Source organism: Polychytrium aggregatum (assembly GCF_025602895.1).
Source record: "Polychytrium aggregatum strain JEL109 chromosome Unknown BJ171scaffold_7, whole genome shotgun sequence".
Lineage (NCBI taxonomy): Eukaryota > Fungi > Chytridiomycota > Chytridiomycetes > Polychytriales > Polychytrium > Polychytrium aggregatum.
The window spans coordinates 144,297-162,159 of record NW_026516209.1 but is presented as its reverse complement, the minus strand read 5'-3'; the positions used below and the strand labels follow the sequence as shown (position 1 = coordinate 162,159).

At 57.7% G+C, this 17,863-nt stretch overlaps 6 protein-coding genes across 6 annotated transcripts; 4 read left to right on the top strand and 2 right to left on the bottom strand.

The window, feature by feature from the left end:
* Window positions 1-1,313, top strand: BJ171DRAFT_492796 (uncharacterized protein). Its single transcript, XM_053109841.1, is given in 3 exon segments — window positions 1-298; window positions 313-533; window positions 757-1,313. The coding sequence occupies 2 exon segments, from the start codon at window positions 384-386 to the stop codon at window positions 1,153-1,155; spliced, it is 549 nt and encodes a 182-aa protein (XP_052969536.1). The 5' UTR covers window positions 1-298; window positions 313-383; the 3' UTR covers window positions 1,156-1,313.
* Window positions 1,314-1,341: 28 nt separating this feature from the next.
* Window positions 1,342-2,184, top strand: BJ171DRAFT_492794 (uncharacterized protein; the record flags this gene model as incomplete). The annotated part of the gene is made up of 3 exons (XM_053109840.1): window positions 1,342-1,655; window positions 1,737-1,791; window positions 1,881-2,184. The coding sequence occupies exons 1-3, from the start codon at window positions 1,589-1,591 to the stop codon at window positions 2,182-2,184; spliced, it is 426 nt and encodes a 141-aa protein (XP_052969535.1). The 5' UTR covers window positions 1,342-1,588.
* Window positions 2,185-3,708: 1,524 nt separating this feature from the next.
* Window positions 3,709-8,797, top strand: BJ171DRAFT_596488 (male sterility protein-domain-containing protein; the record flags this gene model as incomplete). The annotated part of the gene is made up of 11 exons (XM_053114682.1): window positions 3,709-4,112; window positions 4,323-4,382; window positions 4,520-4,692; window positions 4,856-4,868; window positions 4,957-5,035; window positions 5,101-5,250; window positions 5,322-5,498; window positions 5,576-5,907; window positions 6,100-7,439; window positions 7,668-7,860; window positions 8,001-8,797. 11 exons carry the CDS (start codon window positions 3,709-3,711, stop codon window positions 8,347-8,349), a joined length of 3,270 nt encoding a protein of 1,089 aa, XP_052969534.1. The 3' UTR covers window positions 8,350-8,797.
* Window positions 8,798-11,623: 2,826 nt separating this feature from the next.
* BJ171DRAFT_472349 (uncharacterized protein) lies at window positions 11,624-12,835 on the bottom strand (the record flags this gene model as incomplete). The annotated part of the gene is made up of 1 exon (XM_053108654.1): window positions 11,624-12,835. One exon carries the CDS (start codon window positions 12,833-12,835, stop codon window positions 11,624-11,626), a length of 1,212 nt encoding a protein of 403 aa, XP_052969533.1.
* A 569-nt stretch (window positions 12,836-13,404) lies between these two features.
* Window positions 13,405-14,436, bottom strand: BJ171DRAFT_456066 (uncharacterized protein; the record flags this gene model as incomplete). Its single annotated transcript, XM_053108306.1, has 3 exons — window positions 13,405-13,827; window positions 14,019-14,100; window positions 14,372-14,436. The coding sequence occupies 3 exons, from the start codon at window positions 14,434-14,436 to the stop codon at window positions 13,405-13,407; spliced, it is 570 nt and encodes a 189-aa protein (XP_052969532.1).
* Window positions 14,437-15,456: 1,020 nt separating this feature from the next.
* On the top strand, window positions 15,457-16,783 carry BJ171DRAFT_275786 (uncharacterized protein). The gene is made up of 2 exons (XM_053106836.1): window positions 15,457-15,590; window positions 15,724-16,783. The coding sequence occupies exon 2, from the start codon at window positions 15,764-15,766 to the stop codon at window positions 16,634-16,636; it is 873 nt and encodes a 290-aa protein (XP_052969531.1). The 5' UTR covers window positions 15,457-15,590; window positions 15,724-15,763; the 3' UTR covers window positions 16,637-16,783.
* The last annotated feature ends 1,080 nt before the right edge of the window (window positions 16,784-17,863 follow it).

Here is a 17,863-nt window from a genome sequence, read left to right as displayed (position 1 = left end):
TGGTGTCGCGAAACTACTGGTTCGATGCAAACGCCTCAACCATCGACTCGGCCTTCTATCTGTGCGATTCCACAACAGGCTGTATGTAGACAACAAATCGTACTGCGACCAGGGCCTGCTCTGCTCCCACATCCTCGCATTGCTTGATGCCATGTGCCGTGGACGCTCGCTGATTCCGTTGCTGTCAACAATGATACGAATTCTTCGTGGGCTCTTAGGCTGTGCAAGCGCATGTCGCATCGACGACGGCAACCAGTGCATCAATGGCCACGTTGGAGTGTAAGTATCGATGGCAGATGTGCGATGGCAGATGTGTGATGGCAGCAGGTCTGGAGAGATCATGTCCGTGGCTGTGACGGTTGTGGCTCTGGCTGACGGTGACCATGTCCGATCAATGTCTCTGCAGGCTCTGCGGACAGTGTCCAGAGGGGCAATACGAATGGGGCCGCCAGTGCGTCCGCTGCGACGACGCTGCAAGGAATATCGCAGTTGGCATCGCGGCATTCATTGCGTTGTTTCTCGTGGTCTGCATCCTGTGTGTGATTCCTGCGTCAAAGGAGAGCTTTGTGTTTGATATGGTATGCAGCGCATCTTTGCCATGCTGACGGATCGGGCACATGCAAGCCTCGCCTGGCTGCATCAGAGATTTGCCCTGGATTGCACGCAGGAGCATCACCAATCTGGACCCAGCCGTAGCTCGCCCCACTGGCTGATCCATCCTTCTGTTGGCAGGTCCTGATATATCAGCTCGCCTACCTGCTGGACTTTGATCACACGACTGTTGTTTCGAAGGCACTATCGTTTCTCAGCCTGAGCCTCAACATAGAGAACAGTCAAGGCGGATGCGTGCTTCCATTGAGTCCGTTCGACAAGATGATCGCTCCATATGTGGTTGCTCTTGGCATGATCGTTTGCCAGGGTCTGTGGCACGCGATGATCCAGTTCGTCCGGGGTCCTGATCGAGGCCCGCTGTTCAAGAAGATCTGGGCAAAGACGATCCATTGGTTTCCGTATCTGGACACAGGCCTCAGACACTCTCTGAAACGGACAAGCATCATCCTGATCTTTTTCTACTTCAGCCCGGTCTACAGCACAGGTGAGGCGCATCCTTCGCAAGATGGATTCGTTGTGCACGCTCGAGAGTGTTCACACTGATGCGGACGTGTGCTAACATCGCTCGAGCAGCCGTCGGCATTCTGTCCTGCAGGACCATTGAGGGTCTTCCCTCAGTTGTGTGGGACTATCCGTCGATCCAGGTGAGCTGGATGCGGGACGAGCGCACCAGAGCGAGTCAGTACTTTCTCGCAGCAGCCAGGAACTGACTCAGCATCGGCAATAGTGCTGGACAGGTTCCCACACAGCCGTAGCCGTTGTATCCGGTGCCATCGTGGTGGTTCAGGCGATTGTGCTCCCAGGCGCCCTCCTCCGATACGGGCTCCATCGACAGAATGATGCCACGGACCAGGGCAAGACCGTCCAGGAAGATCGTCCTGAACGGGAGCGGCAAAGCAGAACCCATGTCGAGCTGGAGAAGACGGATCCGTTCTACGTCCTGCACAGCTGCTACACAGACCAGTTCCGCTGGTGGATGGCTGTGGATTTGATGGAGCGATCGATGATCATTGGGCTGCCGATGCTTCTTCGGCCAGTCGGAGGTAGGTGCGATGGATAAGCCGTCCACGCCAGTGACCATTGGGCGGACCGCGAGCTGAGAGACTCGCTCTGCCATCATACAGCGTACGTCCCCATCTATGTGACGCTATCAACCCTGTGGATGTTTCTGATGCTGCGGTAGGAGTGCTGTGCTATGTGCTATGTGCTATGTGCAGCGAGGCAAACGGTCGAATGCAACAGTCGCTCATCGAGCTTCGCCCCAACAGTGCCCTCATGGCGCCGTACAGATCGTCCATCGATCATGCCGTCAGGATTCTGGGCTATTCAGCCCTTATTGTCGAGTTTTCGTTTCAGCTGCGACAAAAGTACATCACAGACCAATATGGAATCACAGAAGGCGATGTGTGGATTGAGCAGATGGTTGCCGTTGTGGTGCCCGCGGCGATTCTGATCCCCGTCAAGCTCTTTTCAAAGGTTCCTGTGGAGAGGAGACAGCATCTGACCGAGCAGCTTCTCTACATCTCACAAAAGTCTCTGAGAGTCCTTCCCAAATCGCCGTCCAGCGATTGAGTTCTTCATAACACGAAGCGAGCACTTGATTTTGAAGCAGATGCGAATGCGGGCGGTCGTGGAGTCGGTTGGGACGGGGCGAAGGGACGAATAGTGGTGTGGAAATGGGCAGAGTCTCCCAGTTCGCTGACGGAGGAAGAGCACCGATGCAAACGGACTCGCTGGTGGGAGATGCGACGCCGGTGCAGGGGGTTTGTTGATGGCAACCAGGGCGATAACATGCACATGGCGCATGGGTTTGTGACCGCCAGATATACACACGTAGATACGCCAACTTTGTCAATCTTGCGGTCCTCGCCATCTTCCGCACACTCATGTGCATCGTCTCAGTGTTCATCTTCCCGGACATTGCCCTCATCCCAGTGGCCAGCCTCATCGTGGTCACAGTGGTCCTGTTGCTCGACCTGGCCTACGTCCACCTCGAACAGCGATTGATTGAGCCTGAAGACAGCCCGCGAAACAATGCACGCACGCATCAAGGCACTGGGCCGTTTGGCAGCGAGCGTCGACGATGTGTTGCAACACTCATTTACTTTACTTTCCGACACGTTATCCTGCTGCTGCCGCTGCTGGTTGCCTTCCCGATATTCATGACTACGAGCGAAGTATTCGCTTATAACTGCAGTACCGTTCACTCCAACCCCAGCATCGTCCTTCCTGTGTACAGTATACTGTTGCTGATGCCGAATCTTGATCCGTTGATGCTGTCGCTCAAGAGCTTCCAGAAGCCATTCGCCGTACGCACCGGCATTCTCTATGCCGTCCTTACATTTGGGATGGTTTTGCTTATTCTGGCCTAGTGCAGCTGATCCCCGACGAGTGCTGCATGTCTTCTCATCCTATCTGTCACGAACTGAACTTGGGGCCTGCTCACGCTGTCCCCATTCGGGGTTTGGTTTCGATCGTTGGAGGATGCGGCTCCGAATACAGTTGGACGTGTGTCATCGATGGTAATCGACTCTTGCACCTCTTGATTCCATGATTCGGAGAGTTGCAGAGAAGAGGACAGAGCTTGGCTTGTGCTGATACGCCGAGACCCTGGATGAGAGGGATTGAAGGACTGCTCTTCCCTTCCGGTCTTTCGCGGATGCCGGAGGAGGGCTGTTGGTTGGGTGGATGGAAGGCAGGTCAGCCCACGCCACCCATCGGTTGTGGAACTGCATTAGTCCTTGGTGCTACTGCATTAGCCTGTGTTACTGCATTATCGGAGCAGAGACAGACACCCACAGATGCCACCAGCGACAGCCGAGCAGCGACAGCCCATGCCAGAGTGGCAGGTGGACCACTCGCCCCAGGTTCCACAGACGCGAACCCCGAACCAGTCATGGCCATTCCGATCGGCGAGGGGGTGAATCTGCATGCCATCCCACACCCCACATCCCACATCCCACATCCCACATCCCACATCCCACATCCCACATCCCATCCCACTCCATCCCGCCGCATCTTGTCTTGCCTGCCCCTTTCCCTCTCCTCGTCCTCTTCCTCCCCCGATCTCCCCTGCTCCGTCGCATCCGCCACCAAATGGCCTCGAGCTCCAGTCTCCCGGCCAAGTCGTCGATGGATGTGGATGTCGATATGGATGTGGATGACACAACCTCGAAAGCCCCTGTCCAGCAAACCCAGCCCGAGCCGTCAGGCACGGCATCCTCCAAACCAGCCGACTCCCTTGGTCCCTGGCTCCATCCCATCGAGTGTCTCATCAACGGCGCCTGCGACGAGCCCGATGCCCTCCTGATCAACACATACGAGAGCGGTGCCTCCGAGCGACACTCCTATCGCCAGGTGTGGAGGAGAGCATACTCGATCGCCCAGGGGCTCAGGGCCCTCGCCGGCTGGGACGACGCCGACCACGAGGTCATCGGCACCTTCTGCGAGTCCGAGGTCAACTGGGTGTTCTATTCCCTTGCAGTGTGGATGCTTGGCAAGTGAGTGCTGCTTGGATGCGATCGAGGGCGAGTCCCGCTGCATCAGTCGTCTGCTGCTTGCTTGCTCCACACATCCGCCACCAGCACTGTCGATCCAGTGCCATCGTTCATGCTCTGTCCTGGCTTGTGATCCCTCCTGACTCTGCGATCCTCCCTCCTGGCTCTGTGATCCTCCTGACTCTCCTCGCTCGTCCCTTGACCACCATCCAGGAAGACAATCAACTTTGGTCTCAACCTGCCTCCGGCTGCCCGAAAGGCTGTGTGCGACAGGTGTGTTGTCTGTGGGCATGTCTGGATCGTTTGTGGGCATGTCTATTGTCTGTGAGATAGTTCGACCTCAGAAGTGATGATGGCGGCAGAGAGGTGTCGATTCATAAACAGCAGCTGACAGGGCTGCATCCATCCAGATACTCGATCAAGTATATCCTGCACCACTGCGTCAAGCCCGGACGCACACAGGGAGTGACTCTTGTGGATGCATCGACATTCCCGATGCTGGACGACATCCCACTGCCCTCGCTTGAGGCGTGCGAGCCACTCGATGAGTTCGTCACCTATCTCTCGACTTCTGGAACGACAGGTATGGATGGCTGTCAGAGCATCCGCCAGCTATGTGTCTGGGCGGAGTGCTTGATACATCGGATGAGTGGCGCATCTGATGGCATGGTACGATCGAGCAAGTGTCTGTGGGTCATCACAGGATATGCATGATGCTCATGGTGGTTCTTGTTGCTCCTCGACAGGCATCCCCAAGACGTAAGTGGATCGAGACAGTGTATTGAGCACAGTCCGAAGCGATTCAACGGAGATCACTGACCACTCTCTGTTCATAAATGTGTATCAGATACAAATATTCGTACTTTGGTTCAATCACCCTTCATAAATCGATTGGGATCATCAATATTAGCATCGGACTCTCCCAGGTACGAACCCTTCGCAAACACCCGAAAACATAATTGATCATCAACTTACTTCTCCATTTCCACAGGCACCTTCGTTTTCACTGACACTTGGTCTGCTCTTGGCAACTCTCAACCTCCGAGGATCAGCATGGATTCCAGACACAACTTCAAATCGTGTCGAGAAAGTCCGAAGTATTTCCAAGATGCTCAACGATGGTCTCGAGTTCATGGGATTGGTATGTAGGGATACGCAGTATTCCATTTGTATCGAGCTGTGACTAACCAATATGCTTTGTTATATTATCAGCCTCCCTCGTTCCTCAAATTGATAATCGGAGTCGGAGTGTCGGAAAACAGGCACATCGTTTGGCGAAGAACAAGAAAGATCCTTCTTGGGTCCGAAATTGTGCCTCGAAGCGTCGTTTGTGAAGCCAGACGCCGCTTCCCAAATGCCGAGATTCAGTCCGTTTATGGTTCAAGTGAGGTAAGACATAATCAAATCGTAAAATTATTGTGATCTTTAACCATTCGACTGACTCCAGCAACGATATGCTTTATCAGTCCGCATTGATAGGTGCCGGAGCTTATTTCAGTCTCCCGGCCGATGTCACCGAAGTCCCACCCAAACTTGTGTACAAGCTCTCCAAGCCAGGAGTCCGCTGCCATATCATCGACGAGCACGGCAACTTCATCGACAGAAGGTTCTCCAACAGCGGCGTCCTTGTCTTTGCTGTCGATCCCGACCATCCAGTCAAGGATCATCCCAGCTTTGTCAACGCCGACCCGGACAACAAGATTGGATACTTTGGCTTCCTCAGCGACGGCTCGCCTCGTGTCTGCACCATGGACTGGGTCGAGATGGTCAGCGAGAACGAGTTCACTGTGGTCGGAAGGTGAGTGCGATGCAGAGGCACTGTGTCGGTATGTTGGCTGCGATGTGGCATTCATCTCCTGCCTCACCACCCACCCATCCACCACTCATCCAATTGCCATGTATCGACCTCATCACACACCTCTCACCCACATTCCCATCACACATTGCTATCCCATCACACCACATCATCCCTCCACATGCACCGCTCCAGATTCGACCAGAAGGTCAAGGTCAACGGCGTCTATGTCGACCTCAATGCCCTCGAGGAGCTTGTCAACCAGAACCTGAGCCACTCGATCGCCGACTGTGCCTTTGTCATGACCTCCGAGAAGCGCATCGTGATGCTCTATGTCCCCCAAAGCGGCCCTGCCATCCTCCTGAGTCCCGCCAACATCATCCTGATGACCGAGGAGCTCTTTGCGCTCTCGAACGTCGCCAAGGTCCCGATCCACAACTGCTTTGCGCTCGAGCGATTCCCCTTCAACGACTCCAACAAGCGCGACCTCAAGAAGCTCAGGCTGTTTGCCGAGAATGTCGAGCAGTACACTGCGTCGGTCGTCTATCCGGCTCTCAGGATCGACAACACTCTCCTGTCCCGCGTCGCTGCCAAGATCTCTCAGATCGGCAGCCGGGTCCTGGGCAGGGCCGCCCTTGATGGCCGCAACTACTACATTGGCGGTGTCGGCTTTGACTCGCTCAGCGCCGGCCGCCTGGCCCTGGCCATCAAGGACGAGCTGGATGTCGAGCTCTCGCCGCTGATCCTGCTGTCGAACGGAATGACACCCACCGATGTCGCCCAGCTTGCCATCGACATGCTCGACGACAGACTGATGGTCCCGCCGACCGTGGATCTGTACCAGGAAGCCGTCAGGTTCGACGATGCGGGTGTGACGGCCGACGGCCTCCCTCGGTTTGTCTATCCCGACAATCCTCGCGGCATCGTCCTGACGGGGGCCACTGGGTTCCTCGGCGCATTCCTGCTGTACGAGCTGGCCAGCAGGTTCCCCAGCGCCAAGATCTACTGCCTGGTCCGAGCCAAGGACGAGCCGGCCGCCATCGACCGCATCTTTGACACGGCCAGCAAGCTGATCCTCAACCAGCAGCAGATGCACGACCTCGAGCACAACATCCGTCCCAGGATCGTGGGTCTTCCCGGCGACCTGGCACAGGACAAGTGGGGGCTGTCGGACGAGCGGTGGCAGGAGATCAGCGAGCAGAGTGATGTGATTGTGCACAACGGTGCCGAGGTCCACTGGCTCTACAACTACGAGGCACTCAAGGGCCCGAACGTCCTCGGCACGGCGACGGCATTGAGACTGGCCACGACCCACCACTTGAAGCCGCTCCACTACATCTCGACGATCGGTACGCTGCCGATGAAGGGCTCGGCCCAGCCGCTCGAGGAGCGAATGTCGCTGAACTGGAACCTCTCTGGCGGCTACGCACAGACCAAGTGGGTCTCGGAGCAGCTGATCCACAAGGCACGATCGAGGGGCGTGCCGGTGACGATCATCCGACCGGCCGCGATCGTCGGCGAGAGCCGATACGGAGGTGAGCGAGTGGTGATGTGGTGATGTGGTGATGTGGTGATGTGGTGATGTGGTGATGTGGTGATGTGGTGATGTGGTGATGTGGTGATGTGGTGATGTGGTGATGTGGTGATGTGGTGATGTGGTGATGTGGTGATGTGGTGATGTGGTGATGTGGTGATGTGGTGATGTGCTTGGTGAGTCCTCGGCCGACACTCACTCGCTTTCTCCATCTCTCTCTCGCCACCAGCATGCAACGTTGATGACTACATCTGGCGATATGTCAAGGGATGCATCCAGATCGGAATCGCTCCCTCCCATGCAACCCCCGTCACCCTGACCATGGACCCGGTCGACCATGTGGCCAAGGTCGTCACGGCGATTGTGGCCTCGGAGCAGGCCCTCTCCAACTTTGTGTTCCATGTCAGCGACTCGGAGAACAGGTGAGGATGTAGCTCATGGCATGCTGGGGGAGCAGCGAGTGGGAAGGAAGGGCATGGATAGAGAATGGATGGGACAGCACCGGCTCACCACACCAACCCATCACACACCAACCCATCTCACACCGACACCCCATGCTCAGCCTCATCGCCGAGAAGAAGATCTTTGAGATCGTCAATGCCATGGGCTGGCGAGTCATGTTCGAGACACGCGAGCAGTTCAAGATCCTGCTCCAATCGGCTCCCTCCGTCGAGACCAACGCCCTGTTCCCGCTGATGCACATGCTGATGGACATGTCCGTCCAGGTCGACAACCCCAACACCCGCTCGATCTATCCGACACCGAGTCTCCCAGCCGAGAAGGTCGTCGAGCGATGTCTCCGATTCTTGGACCGTGTGAAATACCTCCCTGCTCCGGCCGAGCCTGTCTCGCCGCTCCAGACGGACGACTATCCCGAGGTCAGCGTCTTTGGCCGCACTGGCCGCAACTGAACGGCACAGATGTGCTGGACCAGGCTGCACCGATGGGTTGTCCTGAGGCATGGCCAGCAGTGACCGGTAGTGGCAGTTGATGCACTGCACTTGGACGGCCCTCGGTGCTTCACCCAGAGTCTCACCAGTCAGATCCTGGTTCGACCACACCATCGATCCAGTGTCCTCGACTGAGTCCTCGACTGAGTCTCACAGCGAGGACACTCTTCCTTCTGTCGTTGCTTTGTATTGTGCTTGTTCTTTCCATCTCCGCCCCAACCTTCCCCTGGGCTGTTTCCCACTTGATATCCACTCGCTGTTCTTCTCGTTTGTCGGCTGTCTTGTCTCGGTTGTCTGTTTGGCAGAGTATGACTGGGAGTATTGCACCATCATCGCCTTCATGCCACTCAATACAGCGACGCTTTCTTTGACTCGGCTGAGCAGTTATCGCCAAGTCCCAGATTTCCACCCAAGCTACTCGAGTCGGCAGACTTGGAGTGCATGTTCGCTGTGGTCATCATGAGCCCATTCAGGGAACTTGCTATCTGCTCCTGATCGTTGGCCTCATGCACCGTCCCAATGACATGTGCCTGCTGGCCTTGCTCCTTCGGACGAACCCTGGCAATATTCGCGACTTTCCAGGGCACTCCGTCTCGTTGGCCGGCATTCAAGACGCATACAAGCACACCGATGCTGCCACCAGTGTCCGAATCGTCTTGATTGCCTCGGCCACCGTCACCGGCTCTGTCTGCATCCGTCGCATTTCACACATTGCCCTTGCCCGGTCCACCCATGTCGCATCTCTCGCTTCCACCGCCTGCACAGCCCACTGCATCCCCAGCCTGTGCTTCGCCCGCTCTGCTCCCACCTGCGATATCGAGCCACTTGCTCTTTGGTTTCGTCATCGACATCGTCCTCCACTCCGAATATGCCCCGCTCCCGCTGCTGCTCAAGTGTACCAGCCTCGCAAGGCTGTATCGATATCGATACGATGACGGCCACTATCTCTGGAAATGCCACATCTCCAGACTCATCCAGGTCCCGATAGCTGACCTCTGCGATGCCCAACTCCGACGATCGCTCAAGGCCGACAGCAGAGACAGCGACTCCATCGGCCTGGATGAAGTCTATGGCCATCATGGCATCGGCCGACGAGACTCCCCCTCCTCCGAGACCAATGCGCTGCTGCCATCCAGGCTGAAGGAGGCCAGCATGTCCTTCAAACACATTGCCCTCGGCTGCTTTCGCTTCTTCGCCCGCACCTCTGCCAAGAGTGCTCCCTGCGAAGATGCCTTTTGGAACCTTGTGAGCTCGGACGAGACGCTCTTCCGGGCAGCGATGCGAGCCTGCTTAGAGCGACACCATCTGCTGATGACCCGCTGGCCGTATCTGCATGCTGCATGGGCAAGCGAGTTTGGCAGCCTGGGTCGAGATTCCGTCAACATCTGGAACAGGAGCATTTCGTCGCTGCCGGACTCGATGGCCTCGTTTTCGGCCCTGTCGAACGTCCGGGTCGAGAACAACCGTCTATCCAGCCTGCCCCACACCATCGGCAATCTGACGGCGCTGACGGGCCTGTATCTGCAGAACAATCGCCTCGAGGCTCTGCCGCCGTCCTTTGGATTCCTGCGTTCCCTCGAGCATCTCAACCTGCTGAACAACAGGCTGACAACCCTCCCAGAGTCGTTCGGGCAGCTCCGGTCGCTCTCGGAGCTGTTTCTCCAGCGACAGGCTGGCCTTGCCCGGCTGCCCGACTCGGTGTGCGAACTGACGTCGCTCGTCAATCTCAGGCTCGAAGACAATCGTCTGGCCACCCTGCCGGCCAGCTTTGGCCGTCTGACGTCGCTGCAGTTCCTCCATCTTGAAAACAACCGGCTGGCCGGCCTGCCCGAGTCGTTTGGGGATCTGCGTTCGCTGCGGTACCTGCGGCTCGAGAACAATCTGCTGGCGGCTCTGCCCGAGTCCTTTGGCCGGCTTGTGCACCTCCCCGAGCTGCATCTCGACAACAACCGCCTGGAAGCACTCCCGGAGACCTTTGGCCAACTGGCGTCGCTCTCCGAGCTCCATCTCGAGGGCAATCGGCTGCGGCACTTGCCCGAGACGTTCGGCAATCTCGCTTCGTTGGTGCGGCTGTACCTGCAGGATAATGAGCTCGAGCGGCTCCCAGAGTCGATCGGCAGGCTCGGGTCGCTGCGGTACTTGTACCTCAAGAGCAACAAGCTCCGGGCCCTGCCGCCGTCGCTCGGCGAGCTGACGATGCTCCCCGAGCTCTACCTCCAGAACAACGTGCTTGAACAGCTGCCGGTGTCGTTCTGCCGGCTCGGGTCGCTCACGAAGCTCAATCTCCAGAACAACCGACTGAGTGCTCTTCCGGACGAGATCGGCAACCTGTGCAGGTTGCGCATCCTGAACCTGCAGCACAACCATCTCACGGCCCTTCCAGCATCGTTTGTGCATCTGCGGGCGCTTTCGAAGCTGTGCCTGCAGAGCAACCGTCTGGAGACCCTGCCCGACGACCTGGGCTCCTTGCAGGCTCTGAACGACCTCTACATCAACGAAAACGGAATGCAGACGGTGCCGCGATCTGTCCAAACACTTTCGCCGCGATGCAGGGTCTTCTTCTACAACGAAGTGCGTCCGCTGGATCTCCGGTCGAGCAGATACTGATCTGGACAATGAGCCGAATTGTGGCTGGAAGGGCGGGATGGACATGATGGACATGATGGACATGATGGACATGGAGATGGACATGGATGTACAGCGTGTTGAAGGAGACATGGTATCTCAGACACAAACACGCCTGGCCGAGAGCGACCAAGTGGGCGACATCGTTTCCATTGGCCCCGTGGAATCTGTCTGTGCAAACCCCGATATCTCACCGGCCGAATCCATCGTCATCGAGCGAGCGCCGATCGATGTCGTTCAATGTGGGCGGTTGTATTCACCAACCAACCGCGGACAAACAAAAGTATCAAGGCGGCCATGCTCGGAACAGTGCATCCCCTTGGCCGACTTGGGCTGCTGAAACAGGGCCTGGCGTCCATCACAAGAAATCCAGGGTGATCTCCCCCCCTACTTCATTTTTGGACAACTGTTATGACGGCGATAGGCCCATAAGAAGACCGGAGTTGGAGCGGAAGGGCGAAGATGACGTAGAATTGAATAAAATATACACTAAGCAACCGCGCGCTCGGGCGCCTCGCACTGGAGGGTGGGCATGTTGATGGATGATGATTATGGTGTGAGGAAGTTGTCGACTACTTTGGCAGACTCTTCAAAGGTTGACACTGTCCCTTCAGCCTTTCCGTCCGTCTTGGGCCTTCTTCTGCGTGGCTTCATCGAGTTTGGCCAGGGCCGTCAGAGCAGCGAGGCTGCCGCGTCGAGAGTTCTGGTAGGAGCCACCCGAGAGACTGGCAGCATTGGCCGGAGGGGCAATGATGTCGTCGGCTTCGTCTTCTTCAATGTCGTCGGCAGCCCAGAGAGTCTTGGCGGGCGGAGCCTGCTTCTTGCTGGACTTGAGCTTCTTGCCCGAGACGTAGATCTCGTCGGGATCAATGGGCTTGGAAGAGCTGCGCGGCTTGACGCCAAGCACACCGCCGTTGTAAGAGAATCCACCACTTCCATCGGAGCCGTTGATCTTTGCAAGCATCTTGGCGGACCACGACTCGCGGAGCTTGGTCTTGACGTGCTTGCGTCGCTTCGAGTCCTTGCGCGGCCGCAGGGAGCCATTCACGCTCGGCACCGAGTCCAGGCTCTGGTACTTGAGATGCCGGCGGTAGCGGAAGCCCACGACCGCGGCAGCACCGACCAACGAGGCACCGCCCAAGGAGTACAGTCCGATTGTGGTGTAGGAGGTCGAGGACGAGGGCTTTTCTCCTTGGGTGTTGTCGCTGGTGGAGTTGGTCGAGGAGGACAGGTTGTCGCCCATGGGGACATCCAAACTGGCGTCGACAAAGGACTTTGAGCTGGGCGCGGGCAGATCATTGGGGTCCTCGACCCAGTTGGGCTTGGACGAGTCGTCGCCCATAGGAGGGCTGGCCAGGAACTGCGATTCGTGGACCTGGCTGGAGGACGAGGAGGACTGCTGGGGCTGGTCGTTGGGGTCCTCGATCCAACCGGGCTGTGAAGGGGCATCGCCCATCGGGGCCGAGGCATAATTGCTGTCGTCATCGACAACAAAGTTCTGGGAGAAGGAATCGCCAAAGTTGGCATTGTCGGCAGAATCGTAGACGTAGTTGCCGTCCTGGTTGGTTTGGGAGAACTGCTGCTCGAGGTCGTCGCCAAAGGGAACGTCGTTGCTGAAGTCGGAGGACGGAGCCGAGGAGGAAGAGGAGGAGGAGGAGGTGCTACCCTCCAGTGCCTGGGCACCGTAAACGAAGCGCTTGCGGTATTGTGGGGCGGCTGGGAGCTGAGCAGGGTCGGAGTTGTCACGGTTGCCCTGTGGCAACGGCGAGGCGAGGGCCGAGAGAGCAAAGACAAGCAAAGGCAGGGCCTTGGCGACGAGCATGATGGCTGGTTGTGGCGACTGGTAGTTGGTTGTGGCGACTGGGAGACGAGATCGACTCGATTGCAGACAGCCAAAGGGGAGAAAGTTGGCCGATGGAGGAGAGATTCAGTCGATGGAGGAAAGAGATTCAGTCGATGGAACGGATGGCAGACCAGCAGGCAGCTCTGACGGGCCCTGGCGGATGCGGCCGAGTTATAACGGGGGGGCAGGCGGCTGCGCGGCTGCAGGACATGGCGCCGCGCGTCGCGGGCGGGGTGCGCCATGTCGCGCCAAAGGGCGTCTGCGAAGGGCCAAGGCGCAGGCGCCGATGCGGCTGTTGCCGACGCAAGAGTGCCCGGCGGTGGAACGTGTTGTTTGCTTGTTCCAACAGCGGCGGTAACGACTGCGTCCAAGGGTGCAGTTGTTCTATCCGATGTTGGGCGGTGCAGGACTCGGTGCTCTGTCGGGCACATCAGCGCCCTGGAGAGTGCTATATTCAAGTCTGATACGCCCCCATCTTGCCATGGCGGTGGTGTGTCGCCGGATCACAAGACAGAACAGCCGGGCACATCATTCGACATAGAGTTTGATCAGGGCAGCGACTCTCGTCCGCCTCCCCACCACTTGAGGGTATCGACTCGGCCCTTGGCATGCTTCCCGAACCGCTCCAGCGTGTGGTTCTTGGGTGCCTCGCGGCTCTGGGTAATCCAGTACGGGCTGGGGGCCACCGGCACAACATCGCCCTTGCCCCAGAGCCAGCCAATCTCCGTTGCCGTCGTCGCTGGGAAGCGGTACTTTTCGATGGGCATCCGGTATCGAATGATGCGCGGGACATTGTGGTTGCAGAGCCAGTTGGACACGATCGAGTCTGGGTTGTCCGTCAGGCCCTGCGGCACTTTCGAGGGCAGGCCCGATGCAAACGACGCCGACGACGAAGTACTCGGCACCGGTGGGTTGGTGTCGGCGGCTCTCGGTGGGTCCGGTCTCGAGTCGGATTTGGTGTCTGGAGATGGCTCACTGGACCGTGGGATCGCGGGCAGCTTGGGCACATGGTTGATGCCGTCCTTTTGCGGCGACTGGAAAGCGACAGCATCAGAGCACTTCTGAGCAGCGATTTTCCAATTCGCACGATTGCCCAGGCCGACAGATTGGGGCGGGGCCGTGGGACTGCAGAATCGTGGAGGGTTTCCAAGACATGGCTCACCTGGCGATATGCATCCTTCATGAACCCCCAGCTGCCCTCCCAGTTACTGGCGGTTGTCAGCTCGTAGTGGATGGTCTGCCGCCTTGAGAAAACAGAGATCCAGCTCTGTCAGAGATATGTGGGTTTCGGGGCAGGGGCAAGGTTGCAAAGAGCTGCATTGCTGTCGAGTCTGTTGAGTGCTGCCTCCGGACTGCAGAGAGGCAAAGACTAATACACCTCCTCGGACAGCATCGCGGGAAGACATCCAACTCGCCAATATCAGTCGACGGTTGCTGCGTCTAGCCCATGCAGCAGTAACAGCAGCAGTTGGAAGTACAAGCCGATTCAAGTGAGAATGCTGGATCGCAAGTTACCAAATGGCATCGTCGTGCACCATGTTGTGGACCCGCCGTTCACCCTTCTTGCTTTCACCAGGCATGGCTGCGTCGTGGTATCTGAGGCTGGGTGAGGAAGTGTTATAGCTTGTAGATGTGCGGCTGAGACAGCGTCGTCGATACTGGACCAGGCAGCGATGAGATGGCGAGTTGTAGCTGAGCAGATCGGGCCACAGTGAAGCGCCGAGTGATGGATGATGGATGAGCGATAAGTGATGGTGGATGAGCGATGGTGGATGATAAACATGGGAGGCGACAACAAGGATCGATATCCAGCAGCCAGCTATGAATGATGGGCGCGGAGGACCAACTGAGCACTACCTCGCAATTGCAATATGGAGCGTGCGGAAGGACCTCGATGTGTTGGGCTTTGCCGGTGCTGCAGGCGTGGGTTGAGGGATATCGACTTCCCAGACGAATTGGAAGACATTCCTCCAGAACTACCCGCTCATTATCATCCACTCTGCCGCACTTTTGCACTTGCTCGCCCGCCGGGATGCAGAGACGGCGTTAACAATGGCCGATGATTGAAGCCACGGCCAATCTGCCAGGCGGCGGCGTCTCTGCCGCCCGACGGAGCCCACCGGGCAACACCGGGACATATGTATTCGCAGGATTGACAACCGCCGTGCTGTTCATGTTTGTCTTCTCCCCGACCCACATCTGCACCGTCAGTATGCCTGAATCGAACGACTTGTGCTCTACGCACTTTCACCCCCGGCATCCGCTCGCTGTCGTGCTCTGGCCGTCGATCGCCCCCGTCGCCATTGCTCCCGCTGGTTTGTGTCGGTCATGCTCCCGCGCCCCGACAATCTTCCTTTCAGCCCGATTTCACATGGCCCTCGGTCTCCAGCATCTGTCCGTCGGCCTCTGCCCAGCTGCCTTTTGAACCCCGGGTGGCTGCCCGCTCGTCTCTTCTTCGTCTGTCTCTCCAGTCCTTGGTTGAGCTGTCCGTGCTGCCGTCTCGTCCGTCTGGCTTGCCCGGCTCTCGTCCTCGCTCGTTCTCGCCCACGATCGCTCGGGTGTTCAGCAGCTCGACCTGCGGCTGCCTCTACTTTTCTTGCCTATTCTCGGAGGCTGCTCCCTTTCCCGTCCAGCACATCCAACGCACCTCGTAGCCCCTCCAAGAGCCTCTCCGCCGCCAAGTGTTTGCTCCTATCACTGCAGTCAAGGATCCATTGAAACCCCTCCTACCCAGGTTCGTCAGTCCCCTCCTCCTTGCTGGCCCGCCTGGTTTTACTTGTCGCTTGTCCTTCTCGATCTCACTCCTGCTACGCGGCACCACCGCATCGACCATCGCCCATCGGTATCGAAAAACTCTGGATCCACAGCCCCTCTGCCACATCCGCCTCCTCTCCTGTCGAACCGGCCATGTCCACCTCGGGAGCATCGTCTCGTCCTGGCCCAAGACCAGCAGCATCGTCATCACCCTCATCCGATGCCGCGGCAACTCCATCGCGACCGGTGGTGCATGTCTTCAAGTCGCTGATACCCAAGCTCGTCGTCTCGAATCTCCACACGAGACTCACGCCGCTCTATGGATCTGGCCTGGCCGGGTTTCTGGCCGGCCTCGCCCAGGCGATTACGGCTCTGTTGCTGCGAGCGCCCTTTGCCCTCGAGAAGCGCTGGGAAATGAGCGAGCGGCGATCGGTCAGCCTGACCAGCAACACTGGCCTCGGCTGGATCGCCTTGCTGCTGTTGCGGACGGCCGTCGGGCAGTCGGTCTACTACGCCGTCTGGGGCAAGCTGGGCCAGCGCAACCCCCGGCTACAAAACGTCCGGGCCCATCTCGGCAACGTCATGACCATTGTCCTGGCGGCCTTTGGGTACCGCCTCGCCACCATGGCCGTCAATCGGCTGTGGTCCAGGTACATCTTTGCGCTCCCGGACCGGCGGCTCAGCGACAGCCAAGACGATCAAGACGGCAACCACGGCTCTGCCGGCGGCGCTTCTCAGGGCCGCATCGGCAGCTCCAGAATCGACGACGATCTGCTCGACGAAGACGACCTGGGCCGGGCGGTGGACTCGTCGTCTGGGTTCAGCCGAGTCCGATCCAGCAGCGGGGGCATAAGTGCGCTGCAGCACTGGAAGCTCCTGGAGCGGCAGGTCAACGACACCATCATGGCGGGATTCCCGCTGGTCATGACTGAGGCTCTGCGAGGGTTCCAGCTCCACCGCCGGCTCGCGCAGAGACGAAGCGAGATGATCGAGCTGGGTCCGGCAGCATTCGGACTCGATCTTTGATTACCTCCCTCGGTCTTTGCTGGGCTTTTGCAATACCCGCAAGACGAAAGGGATACTCTGATCTGATTTTGATTTTGATTTTGATTTGATTTCGATTTTGATTTCGATGGGAATGCACACACTACCCGCAATGACTCTTGACTCTGTAGAGGCAGGGCAGCAGACTAGGTTGTCAGTCACCCCAACTCCATCGCATCTTCCTGGCTCGAGTCACATTTCCCACAGATCACTCCGCGATCGCTGAGGAGAGGGCCAAAGTATTGAGGGAGAGAGAGAGGAACAACATTTTTTCATTAATTTGTATGAGGACAAACGTCAGTAAAAGGAGGGGAGGATTGCCGACTACAAAGACACACACACTCAAGGATGGGTGACGAAGGAAGAGAGAGGGGAGAGAGAGAGAGGGCAAGGGACGAAGAAGAAAAGCGAAGGAACAAACGCCAGATTAGAGTCCAGGATGGTTCAACCATTCTAGAGAAGGAGGAGGAGGAGGGGATGGAAATTCTATCATAAGACCGACAGAGAGGAGGAAGGATAGCAGTAGCAGCAGCAGTCTGCCTCTTTCTCAACACAGTCCAGGTGGAGAAAGATGGCAGAGAGGAGACACAGTGTCCGCAGAGAGCTTCAAGCCTTGGCGGCCAACAACAGCGCCGGATAGGAGTCAGGAGCAGAGTCAAACAAGGGCGAGAGGGAGGGAGAGGTGTACGGAGAATGAGAATCGTGGTACGATAGTGATGACGAGCGGTGGTGGTGGTGGTGGTGGTGGCGAGGGAGTGGGGGATTTGGGTGAAGGAGGAAAGGGCCCGGTATGCTCGGATGTGGAGAGGCTCAAGCGGGTGCATGAGAGTTCGTCACTACTTTGTCCCTCCCCCATACAACGGGGGATTGAAAAAGCTGACACTGATGGAAAGAGACGGAGGAAGAGGGGAAAGGAGAAGCGAGAGCAAAGTCCGTTGAGACAAGGAGGTGATGGAAAAGGAACCACAGAAAGGGCGAGGAGGGGAGATTCAAAGAGAGACGAATTGGAAGGGAGGGGGGGAGTAGATGATCAAACGAACAGGAGAGAGGCTGCGATGCTTGATCGAGATGAGAGGGGGGGGGCAGGGACGGCAGTCTGAGGCCTTGAGAGCCCGAGCGGAGGGAAGTGCAGGGTCTGCCACGATGAAGGGTGGCAGAGTCTAAATCCGCAAGCGGCATGCGATCGTGGGCTGCGAGCTTGTGGATGGT

Excerpts from the sequence above, each read along its gene's own strand:
- BJ171DRAFT_492796 (XM_053109841.1), top strand. The coding sequence starts at position 384 with ATGTCCGATCAATGTCTCTGCAGGCTCTGCGGACAGTGTCCAGAGGGG. Across the intron at positions 534-756 it reads TGTTTCTCGTGGTCTGCATC|CTGCTGGACTTTGATCACAC; the intron begins CTGTGTGTGATT and ends CAGCTCGCCTAC.
- BJ171DRAFT_275786 (XM_053106836.1), top strand. The coding sequence starts at position 15,764 with ATGTCCACCTCGGGAGCATCGTCTCGTCCTGGCCCAAGACCAGCAGCA.